This window comes from Solenopsis invicta, chromosome 1 (assembly GCF_016802725.1).
Source record: "Solenopsis invicta isolate M01_SB chromosome 1, UNIL_Sinv_3.0, whole genome shotgun sequence".
In the NCBI taxonomy this organism is placed as follows: domain Eukaryota; kingdom Metazoa; phylum Arthropoda; class Insecta; order Hymenoptera; family Formicidae; genus Solenopsis; species Solenopsis invicta.
In genome coordinates this window covers 14,306,653-14,319,740 of record NC_052664.1, presented here as the reverse complement: position 1 = coordinate 14,319,740, position 13,088 = coordinate 14,306,653, and the positions used below count along the sequence as shown (strand labels likewise).

The 13,088-nt window shown below is 26.2% G+C and overlaps 1 protein-coding gene across 1 annotated transcript; it reads right to left on the bottom strand.

The window, feature by feature from the left end:
- Positions 1 to 143: 143 nt before the first annotated feature.
- LOC105194350 (arylsulfatase B) lies at positions 144 to 9,067 on the bottom strand. The gene is made up of 8 exons (XM_039454107.1): positions 8,849 to 9,067; positions 7,576 to 7,806; positions 5,224 to 5,379; positions 3,966 to 4,233; positions 2,661 to 2,818; positions 2,433 to 2,568; positions 1,106 to 1,527; positions 144 to 504 (listed from the first exon to the last, which is right to left on the bottom strand). Exons 1-8 carry the CDS (start codon positions 9,032 to 9,034, stop codon positions 211 to 213), a joined length of 1,851 nt encoding a protein of 616 aa, XP_039310041.1. The 5' UTR covers positions 9,035 to 9,067; the 3' UTR covers positions 144 to 210.
- Positions 9,068 to 13,088: the final 4,021 nt, after the last annotated feature.

Here is a 13,088-nt window from a genome sequence, read left to right as displayed (position 1 = left end):
GGTGGAACAAAGAATAGTACGAGCATGAGCAGCAGGTTGAACATATTTTTCAATAATTATTGGATATTTCATAATATTGCAATATTCTGATATCAAAATAAAGATTTATTTAATTAAACATTATTTTCTTTTTTTACTTTTACTAATATAAATAATATGCGATCTATACGATGTCAGTAATTTTCACTTCTGTCAACTGCATTACTTTTACTAGCAGTAATCAAACTTATTTTCGAAGAGAGGGTATGTATTAATAATGATTTCATTCAAAGCTGCTAATGGTTGGGTATCTTGCCAAAAAGTCCAAGTATTGTTCCAATATTTTGGGTTTGCTCGAGGATCTACTTTTATGTTGCTTGGTGGTATCATAGTTATTCTGTACTTTAATGCAGCTTTCTTTAAACTTGCTGCAACCAATGGTTTTTGTTCAATAATGTTAATCATTTCACACGGATCATCTTTTATGTTGAAAAGACATGGAGATATTAATGGATCGCAGGAAATCTGTAAGATACAAAATTTTTGGTTTAACTAAACTATGAAATCATTAAAATAATAAGAAATACGATAATAAGAAATATGTTATGAAATTGCGTTAATTATCGCAATTTACTCGTGTTTATACTGAAGATGATCCCAATGTCGGATCGAAACGTCTGTCATTGTAATTAATTGTCAAATACATATTTACACACCAACACCTAGTGTCGGCTCTATAGGCAACCTTGTATTTATATTTATATTTATTGGAGCTTCTTCTTACTTTGCTGTTAAACTTATATTAGTTTAAAATTTTATAAATGCATATTTTATTATTTATTTAAATATACAATTGTGAATTTAAATATGTTCTTTAAACGTTTTTTTGCATTTGTAAATATTTAATTTAAAATATTTTCTGTTATTTTAAAACATATATGCTCTATAATTTTTATTGAATTTAAAGGTTAAAAAGTAAATATTAAGAGATATTTTTCAAAGATTTAAAAACTTTATTTCAAAAACTTTAAAAAAAAGATAAAAGTTACGAAATATTTAGATATTTATTAAGACAAAATGTTTATAACTAAACTTCAATACATTTCTAAATTCTTGTGACATTTACCTTCTCCTGTTCTGACACATTGCAATAGACTTCAGCCTGTTGCCTTAATTGTAGAATTTTATCAGAAGTAAGAATGCTTTTTTCTGATCTTTTTACATTAACATGAATTTGATCGAGTCTTTTCCATCCTGATATTCGTTGAATTGTATGAGCGATAGCAATTCCTGCTTTGCTATGTAGCACTTTTTCAGGATTATAAGGCGGTCGATTTTCGTTAGGTGATCTTCCAGAATCTCCTACCCAGGTAAAACGTAAAGAAGTCTCACCGTTCACATATTTAAAATTACCACGACGAATAGCAAAATAATTATCGATATCATCAATGTTTATTAGCACTTCATGTCTAGGACTGTGCTTGTCGGATACTAATGTTGGCCACATATTGCGACCATCAATTTTGGGAATATTTTGCTCGCTTATACCTGCAACAAAAATATTCATGCTCTTCCATCGACAATGTATTATAATTTTTTATTTAAAATTGTTAATTTCATTTATATAGTTAAATAAAGTTAAAAACTATATATTTGGCGATAAAACTTGAATATATTTACTTTAATTTAGATATAAAAATAGGAGTTAATGGTATAAATTATATAAATTATAGCCTTAAAAAAAGGTATCTTATAATAGGTGATTTTATTTTACTCACTATTGTTTTAACTATGCAATTTGTAAAAAAATCATGTAAATTTTATTTTTTTGAAGAATTTTTTTATTAGATTTTATATAAAATAAAGTTATAAATGTATAAACTGGATTTTTATTTTTTTAATTATCTAATTAGATCACATTTTTATTGCTATTAATAAATTGCAATATTTAGTTTCCGAGAAATAAGGAATGTCGTTTTAGAAGACTTTTGTCTATATTGGTGACTTTTTTGTACAAGTTTTGGGAAGAAAATGGTAGATAATGTAAAAAACATTTGTGATAAATTTGAGAAATTTTCAATGTTATCTACCACTATTTTTGATAGTATATTATGATATATTTAGCGTCGCGACGCTGCCGCATCATTTGATCACATGCAGACATTCTTTTTTAGACTCATTTTTCTTGACACAAAATAACATTGTAAATAATTCAAATGACACCAATTGGTTTTTATAGATTACTTTCGACATTTTTCCAACAATGTATAATTTGTTGTAAGTATGTGCCAGTGTTAACATATTATAATTATAACAAGAATAGTATTTTCAAAAAGAACCAAGTCTTTGCACTCATCTAATACTAATATACAGTTCTGATTAATGTGATTTTTTATTTAATAAAAAATTATGTTAATTTTTATAAATATATATAAAAATAATCTGTAACTAACCAACGGCGGACAACAAAGTAGGTAACCAATCAACTATAGACATTAATTGATTTGAAACTCGTTTGCGTTTTTTTATTAAAGGGCTCCAAATTGCGGCCACTCCTCGCACACCACCTTCCCAAGGACTATTTTTTATCTATCAAAATATGTATTCTAATTATATATTTTTGTATGAACTTAAATTAAATTAAGTTACTCTTAAAGTTTTTATTATTGTTAAATACTTACTCCACGAAACGGATAATTACTACCATAATTTTGTAGAAAACCTTCAGTTGGTGCTCCGTTATCAGATAAGAAGAGAACAATACTGTTTTCTAACATCTTGCGTTTATTTAAAGCTTCTATGATTTCACCAACACTGTGATCCAATTTCGAAACCATGGCTATAAGTGATTAAAAAAAAAAAAGAAACGAATTTTATATTTTATGGTTAGGATTAAATTTTACTATATAAAAAACATACATATGTACATGTTACTGTAAAAGCCCGAACTACGGTAAATCCTAAGATTTTCCAGTAAAACCTAAGATTTACCAACTCTTAATGGTAAAAGTCCGAACAGTTCTGTGATCATCGTTCATTTCGAACTTTTACTACTATTCACTTGGTAAATCTTAGGATTTATCAACATGAGTTGGTAAATATAAGAATTTATAAAAAAGGGACGATTTTTTCGGGTTTTATCATTAGAATTTAGTACATGCTAGGTTTTACTAGTAACGGCTAGTAAATGTTAATTTTGGGAATAAAACAATGAGTACTTCTTAATCATTTATTTCAATTAACTATCAGGCAAAACCTTACATATTTTTATGTATCATATGAGAGTAATTATTAATCATGTATATTACTAATCAGTCAAATCTTTACCTATTTTGGTACGGGTAGCGGGGGATTGCAGACTGCCCACGAGTACGAGACGATGCGCCGAACACGTTATGACATGTCTTTTTCAACATTTACCGTGCCTTTAAGGTAAATTCTAAGATTTACCAAGTGAATGGTGGTAAAAGTTCGAAATGAACGATGATCACAGAACTGTTCGGACTTTTACCATTAAGAGTTGGTAAATCTTAGGATTTTCCGTAGTTCGGGCTTTTACAGTAACATATATACATATGTATATGGATGTATAATACATGTGTGTGTATATATATATATATATATATATATATATATATATATATATATATATAATTATATTAATAAAAAGGTTTATTTTTATTTATTTATGTTACAAGTAGGAAAAAATTTACATTGTATTGTAATACATGTGTGTGTATATATATATATATATATATATATATATATATATAATTATATTAATAAAAAGGTTTATTTTTATTTATTTATGTTACAAGTAGGAAAAAATTTTACATTTATTGTATTAAATTTTTACGTTTTTGTTTACTTGTACGTTTTGTTTACTCGTACATATACTAGAAAGTAAATAAGTAAATAAAATTTAAAGAATTATATTCTTATTGTTTTAGTATTAAAATAATAATTGATATATGGTTAAATTATACCAGCATAAATTCTTCTTGCCGGATTTGTGATGTAGGAAAATTTCGCAATTTCTTTAGCAGGAGCTTGAAGTAAATTATTTTGATTTCCACTGTGAGGAGCAAGATGGGCCAGATATAAAAACATCGGGTTATTTGTATCATGAGTGTTAATTAGTTGTACAGCTTCTTCAGTAAAGAGATCCGTTGAATATTTGCCCATTGTATCCCATGCAATTGATAAGTTTCGCCGCATATCAAAGCCTTGGATTGGCGGATTGCTTTCTATAATCTAAGAATTAATAAGTATAATATTTTCTACATTTTAAAACATACTTTTAAACTATACTCTCTATACAGGATGTTAAAAAAAAGGGTCACATATTTTGATAGTAGGTAGTATTGATTAAAACAAGAAGAAAAGGTCTAATTAACATGGATCTTAAGACTAATATCTTTAAAAATACAAGCTATTTTGTTATTTGAACTCTTTGTTATTTTCTTAATAGTCGTGTCATCTTTAGAATGTAATGAACAAAGGAGTAGAGGAGAGTGGGGTACAATGGGGATATCTTTTTTCTAGGTGCCTTAAAAAATAAAAAATAAATAAAGAGAGATAAAGAAACAATTTTTATTTTAATATGAAATGTAATCATTTATCTTCCATAAAAAAACTGAAGTAAAGAAACTGAACGTATGATAACAAAATAAAAATTGTTTCTTTATCTCTTTTTGTTTATTTTTTTATTTTCTTAAACATCTAGAAAAAAGATATCCCCATTGTATCCCACTCTCCTCTACTCCTCTTCATTACATTCTAAAGATAACACGACTAATAAGAAAATCTCAAAAAGCTCAAATGACAAAATAACTTGTATCTTTGAAGATATTAGTCTTAGGACCTATGTTAATTAAATCTTTTCTTTTTGTTTTGAACAATACTACCTGCTATCAAAATATGTGACCCTCTTTTTCAACACCCTATACTAAATGAATGAAATCTTATTGATTTACAGCAATATACTTATAACTGCGATCATCAGTGATTATTCACTGTCAGTAATTTTGTTTAAGACGGAGATACACCGATCAGTGTATTCTCATTGAAAGACAGTGCATATATCACTGATTGATATAGCTATAAATATATCACTGAAATCAGACTGTTCACTGTCTTTCAGTAAATAATACATTGCTTTTGATTTAGCGAGTAAATAATATCTATAATAAAACAATTTTCCCTTTTTAATTTAAAATATATCGCATATTTAGATTAACTTACTGGATCGATAACCATATGATTGTAATAATCTTGAAAACCATTATAATAACCAAAATGCGTGTCAAAACCACGGTAGAGCGGTGTATATGCGCGCTTATGATAGCCCAAGTGCCATTTACCTACTATGTGTGTCTTGTAATTTGCTTCTTTTAAATACTGCAATAAAGCACATTATCAACCAAATATTTATAATTATTAAAAAAAAATAAAACAAATAAAAATAGAAGATGGATTATGACAGTAATCATTATGTGAATCAGCGTAGAAATTGATGCGCAACGATTTAATTAATTATCAAAATATAATAAAGTAACTGATACATAACTTAAAATTTCAATATATTCGTATTCACTTCCTTTTGAACTTGTCCTTCTGAACTTGAACGTTTCAACTTTTAAGTCAGTCTTAATGGTATCATATAATAGTTAATATGGAGAGAACTTTAAAGTACAAAATGATTGCATACAGCTTTGAACATCTAACATTATTGCACACAGTGTATTGCACATACGATAATAATGCACACATCGTTTTGCATACATGATCATATTGTACACATAAAATAAAAAAACTATATTTAACACTTTGTACACATATCATTAATGATTTTAGAATAATAAAAAAAAATAAAAGGTAATAATTTAGAATACATGTCTCAAATAACTCCAATATTGATAAAAACAAAAATAATGAACATTTTACTGTGAGAAAATTATAAACCCATATAGAATCTCGTTTCATGTTGCAATGTACATATAGATGATGGAGGGTTTCTGCTTTTCCTACAGGAGGATGAAACTCGAAAGATATAGCAAAAAACTTTTGTCGAGATTGATTACTTTGATGTTGATTTTCTAATTGATCACATTACCTTTTCGGATTTGAAATATAAATTAAATTTGGATTAAAGTGTACAAACAAAGGTGTAAACAATTATTTTGTAGACAAATGGAACTCCTCCTAATATTATAACTAAAATAAATTATTTGATTGGTCGCAATAATGGTGCATATTAAAGCCATCGTACACAAAGTACGACGTAAATTGCGTTTAATATAAATAAAAACAGGTTAAATCGCGAAATTTTCAATATACTTTATTGTACTATTTGTTAAAATACATATTTTGTTATTCGAGATATTTGCATTTTAATTTTACAAATATTGTTAGATTAGTACGACTTTAATGTGTATCAATACGCACTAGTGTTGTTCAATCAAATTCTATATTATTTACCGATAGTATTTCGATATTATAGTACAAAAATACAATCCGCGATCAGCATCGTGAGTACATAAATAAAATTCGTAATTTCATTTGTTCGTTTTTTAAGTGAAATTTAAAGACAACATTTATATGGATATTACATAATAGTATTTTATCAAGATCAAAAAAATTCAAGAGATCTTGTCTGGGTCTTGTCTTGATTCAAGACAAGACCAAGACAAAAAATTGTTATCAGAAGATTTTCGACAAAAAATCAAGAAATTTCTTGAATTTCTATGACGATTGTTTATTTTTTAATACTTGAAAAAATTTTGAATGGGTTTTAACATTTTTAGTTATATTTATTTTAATAATATTAGAATTATTATAATATAATAATTAATATAATAATTATTATAATTATTATATTAATTATCATTAATTATATTAATTATCATTAAATGTCACAAAAAATGATTTATATCAGGAATTTAATAATCTGAAATATCTATATTTGGCAGTAATCTCATGATATAAAAGATGATAAATGATTTGAGAAATATTTTTAACCTCTTCTTTTTACGGATATTTAAATTCTATAAAATGTTTTTGTGATTCTGTCGGGAATTTTGATAATATTAACATAAAAAAACAAGTATTGTTTTAAATTGTAATATGTATAAAAAAATCAAGAAATTTCAAGAAATTCAAGATTCTTGAATTCAAGACAAAAAATGCAATGTCAAACAGAAATGGTCAAGACGAAAAATCTTGTCTTGATAAAACATTATTACATAGATTTATTCAGTCACATGTGTCGCTACGAACTTTTGTTTTAATTAACTCATTACATACATATGTAGTCCAATATGTTATTTCAAATAAAATTGATACTTGTATACTATTTTAATATATTATGATAATTATCTTGTTGTATTATTGCACTTTAACTTAAATATGATATTTTTATCTGTATTATTTTATAATAGTTATTAGGATTTTAACTATGGCCGCCTCAATAAGATTATTTCACGTCTGTGTTTACACTACACTCTTACATTTGAGTGTGTAGAGTGAACATAGACGTGGAAAAACCTTTTTGAGGCGATCATATTGGACACAAATTAAAATCCCAATTGTGTGTACCTGTGGCAATAATTTTTCATTTAGTGGAAGTCCGCGTGGTTCCGATACATACACAACTTCATGTTGCATGCCTAAGTGAATTGGATATTTTCCAGCCAATAAGGCTGATCTACTTGGTGTGCACAATGCTGACACATAATGATTATTCAAAATTACTCCATTATATGCGAGAGCATCAATATTCGGTGTTGGAATTTGATTAGAACCATGAAAACTCACATCGTTCCAGCCCTGCAATATAAGAATGTAAATGTTAAGTTTACCTTATACGTTATCTACATGAAATTGTATATTCAGCATTGCACTTATCACTGAAATGATAAGTAAGTTTATTAACCAGACAAAGCTGAAAATCTGAATAAATTTTGATTTAAAATTTGTAAAACTTTAGTGCAAATAATGCAAGTATATTAAAAATTAATGTAATATTATTTAATGGTATTTTAATTATAGCTGTTAATAAATCTTCAAATAAAATGTATTTTAAGTTGCAGTTTTAATTTGAAGATTATATACAAACGGTTTTGTAAAAATTTTATCACCATAAGAAAAAGATTTTAAACAACATAATGAAGTAAAGAAAAAACACCATTTTTTGGTCGAGGCTGATCGTAGTGCTTAATAATATTTGTGTGAATTTTTAACATTTCCAGTTTATGCAAACTAGTTGCTGATTATTTGTCAGTCTTAAAACAGTTCTATTATAGACTGAAACTGAAATACATATCACATATTAAATTGCAATGTTTTTATGTTAAAGTATTATTTAAGCATTTTAAAGCTTTTAAGCATTAAAAAAAAATTTATTACAAAAAATATCTGTTCACTTGTAATAAAAGACACGAAGTGTAAGGAAATTCAGGTTGAAATTTTAGTCAATATGTTATTTATTGCAATAAATTCTTTGCAATGTTTTAAGATGTTTGTTAGCGTCAAAATATTATTTACAAAAATTACTTATCAATTTACTTTGTGATATTACGTATTCCATTTTCAGTCTAGGATTATGTTTCAAAATTGACAAATAATTGGCACGCAGTTTGTATAAAATAAAAATGTTTAATATTCACACAAATGTTATGAAGCACTTAAATCCGTTTTGACGGAAGTTCTTCTTTCTTCAATTGTTGTTCACATTATCGGTTTTGATTTTATTTATTTTTATTATTTTGGAGATCAGATATGATCAATATTTTATTCAAAATTTATTATAAAAAAAAAATCTTGATTTTATACGATTTTATTGAAATTTTTAGGAAGCAAAACTACTTACCATATCATCCGCGACAATTATAATTATATGAGGTTTTTTTTGTTTTTTTCCGTAATCTTGTGTTTCTTTTTCTTTATTTTTATTAATTGATGCAGTTTCTTGCGAAATTTCAATGACAATATCCACCAAATGTAGCACTGAAAACAATACGAGAAATAGTCTCATCTCGAAGACTTGTGAAAGCATACTAAATTAGAGTTGTATCTCAGATAACAAAATGTGTCTGTATTGTTCTCAGTAAAAAATGATAAATTTGACATTGAATTGACGTCAAAATAATCAAACTGATATCGTTTTAATGTTGATTTGAAGTAATTTCTCATTGAGTTGACAATAATTGTGTAAACATTTGTTGGCAAATTAAGACACAATATGACAACTTTAGATTTCTGAAACTTGCTAGAACTTGTCGGAGATTTTAAAATTATTATCATCAAAAACGTGCCATTACTGTTATGTTGCTATAATAATTTATAGGATCATAAAATGCTGACAACATGAGGTAACTTTAATATTGCTATTTTGCAATTACATACTTGACAAAATATATATAGGAAAATGTGAGACAAAACAAGGTGGCGAAGTAAAACGAGGTATCCTTTGTCGCGTGAATCGAATGCAGGAATTATTATCGAACATATGCATTAAATATGACCCCTCAGTTATTGAAAATTACCCATGAACCAATAAAGTAAGCAGCTGAGTTAGATTTACTTTTTTTCTTTATTTTCAAAGAAAACATGGGTATTACTGTAGGGATAACCTATAATTAGATTGCTATTGTGTTTTTTTGCTTTCTAAACTTATTATTAGAAAGTAATTTATATTTTTTGCAATTTTTGGGAGATTTTTTTTTATTTGTGACATTAGTATTAAATTATAGTATATTTTTAAAGTGTATCCTAATATGTCACTTTGTGAAAGTAATTGATAATATGATTTGTTTTTCAAATAAAAACTATATATATTATTGTATACTTTGTTTCCGTTATACGATTTGTTTTCTTTTAAATAATACAAAGTTTTTTTAATAAAAGGATTAACTATATAAGTTTAATACAAAATATTGTTCTTAAAATATAAATTTTTATGGAAAAATTTTGCAAGAAAAAATTTAATTCAAGAAAAAATTGACAAGTAAATTTAATCAAGATATGATTAATGAGAAGGCAAAACAATAATTAAAGCTCAAATAATTTAAATGATATACTTTATTTTTAAATAGAAAATTATTTAATAAATAGATTTTAACAAATAAATTTAAAATGTATATTTTTAATTGAGAAATATTGTTTAATTCTAGATTATTTGTAAATAAAATATACTTCTAAAAATTATAATGTAAAGAGAATTGAATTTTCATACTGATGTTAATGAATAAAAGTTCTACACTACAGAAAGAGTCTCTTGTTGCATCATTTAGAAATTTGGTAGATTCAACCAATACATCTGTAAAAAAAAAACAAAAAAAAACGGACAAATCAGAAATTTTGTAGGAATTACCAGAATAAAATCTATCAAACGTCCTGATTATTGTAATTCTCATTCTTATTATAATAACAAGAAATTTTGCTTGGTTATATTAGAACCAGACTCAATCATACAAGTTTTGTTAATATATACAGATCCTTTTTTCAGTGTATGGTTTATTGATTTGTTATAAGCAATTTGTAGTGTATTTCCAAAACTTTTTATGATTTGTAATGTTATTAAAATTATTTTAATTGCAATTTGTACATGTTTAAGAATTCAAAATATTTTATATAAAACCGTTGTTTATTATTTTGCGAATTTCTTAATAATTAATGAAAAATACGCAAAATGATAAAGAACTTTGTTATTTAGTTTAATCTACTTTTCCTACTGTCACGAGAGGTGATGCGACTATTATCGAACATCCTGTATATAAAATAATTTCAATTTTTAAATATGTACAAATATATTAATTGTAATTTAGATAAATAATTAATTAACAGTTTATAGCTTTGCAGATAAGTACGTGTCGCGTAACTTTGCGATAAGAGATAGTATTTACTCGCGTTGCAATTGCTAGGAACACAAAATGTTTGTGCTTTATAAATAGCATTGACTACATAGAGATTCGTAACCATAATATTCTAGCTGTAATATTTACAAAATTTTTATTGCCTACATACATTTATTTAAATACTATAATAATATAATCAGAGTCGCGTGGTTATAAAATTTACGTTTAAGGGCTTGTGATCTTTAACTATCAATTGACACACTGGGTCTGGTACACCCGGGCTACTTATAAAAATACTTGGTATTTATAAACAATAAAGGTTGGGGGGACAGGAGTCAGGGAATATTTCTATCAATATCTCCACTACTGATTGTCCATAACAGCAGTCTCCGAGAATTGAGTGAAAATTTTATACAGTCGTGTTTTTTCAAATTACGGGTACACTGTGTATCAGAAACGTATGTATCGTAAAAAAAAAAATTAAATTTATCTTTAACAAGCAAAAATAAATTGATTAATAGCATTTTGTATAATTTTTAACTTTATTTTTGTACTCTGACTAACACGAGAGACTGGTTTGTTTCTGCGTTTTGACAAAAAATGTCAAGTGTTCACTACTGCAAGAAAAACGCGTAGATGGCTTATACGATACTTTTATGAGATGTTAGATCAGGCTAAGGTCAATTTGTTTATAATTTATAACTTATAAAAAGATAACCCAGAAAAATATCGTAAAGATTACATACGAGAGCTAACTATAGCTCTCATCAAGCCATTTCTGAAGCATTGTTTCGCTTTTTCAATGGTATTGCGAACGGTATTGCGCAAATCGAAAGTTTTATAGACTACACAGATATTCCTGAAGATCAAGATTCTCACAATTTATTGACAGGTAATAAAATGGCTAAGGCAAAAAATGTTTATTATGTTCGTCTACTTTTGATCGAAAAACAATGTATAAATATTTAAATCGTGACAAACTGATGCGTAAGTATCATACAGAAAAAATTTGTTGCAAATTTTTATGTAATAAATAATAATAAAATGTATTATATTGTATATATTTTACGTTTTTTTTTTTCATATTTTATAATCAGAAACAAATGATACATTCTATTAACTCATCTTTTCTTACGCTAAAAAATCACGTAACTTTACCTTGAATAAATTACCAGAATAAATGTACTTTTAAAAATAATTAAATAACAAAAATTGAATAACAATATTTTTTTCTTAAAGTACGTTCTATTACCTTTCAAAATCCGTTGTAAAAATCTCTCTAATGGTTTTCCTTTCGAAATTACAAATTTAACAAAAAAAAGCTGTTTTTTTGCGAGTACGTTTTTATCTCTCCTGAATATTTCAAATATATTTAATTTTTCGATTTAACATTATAAAAAAAATATTAGAGAGGTATATTTAAAATCATTAGAGTAAAATTGATTAGACAATGCACTAGACGAATTTTCTCTTGCGTGCGGTAACGAGCATGCAAGGCGCTTGTGAAATTTTCGCCGAATATTTAGGGCAGATCGTTAACCACTGGAGTTCGTAATTCACATTTTACAGGCAAATATTTGCGATATTCAGCATGTAGTTCACGCCAATAGCATACGTTCATAATTTCAGTTCAAAATGCAAATGTATCGCTGATAGAATGACGAACTTATGAATAATATGAATATAAGATATATTAATATCTGCGGAGTAATATTTGCAAAAAAATGATCTTTTAACAAATGTGGACTAACAATCCACTAAAAAATGCGTGACAAAACAATTAGGGACGAAAAAGCAATAATTAAAAAGATATATCAAGAAATAATCATAATCGAAAACATAATGTCATATTTATCAAAAACAAGAGTAACAAAAGCGATATTGTTTAGAAAATTTCTAGGCAGCATGAAACATTGCAGCAATGTGGCAACAACGTTACTGTCTATGGAATCAACATATGTAGAAAATTTTGAAAGAAGGAAATAAATGATTGAATCAGTAATTACAATAAAAGATATATACAAAGTTATAATAAAAACGAATAAAAATATTATGAAGTTAACGAGGTGAATTAAATTTTAAAAGAACAATTAATAACTCACAGAAATAAATTAGACAAATAAATTAAACACACTTATGAAATGTGTAGTTGAATTTATGTCAACATAAATTTCTTATTCCTACAACAGAATGTCAATGACTGACAATAGTTACTTACATTTACGAAGGTTGTAACAAATTGTTTACAAAAAT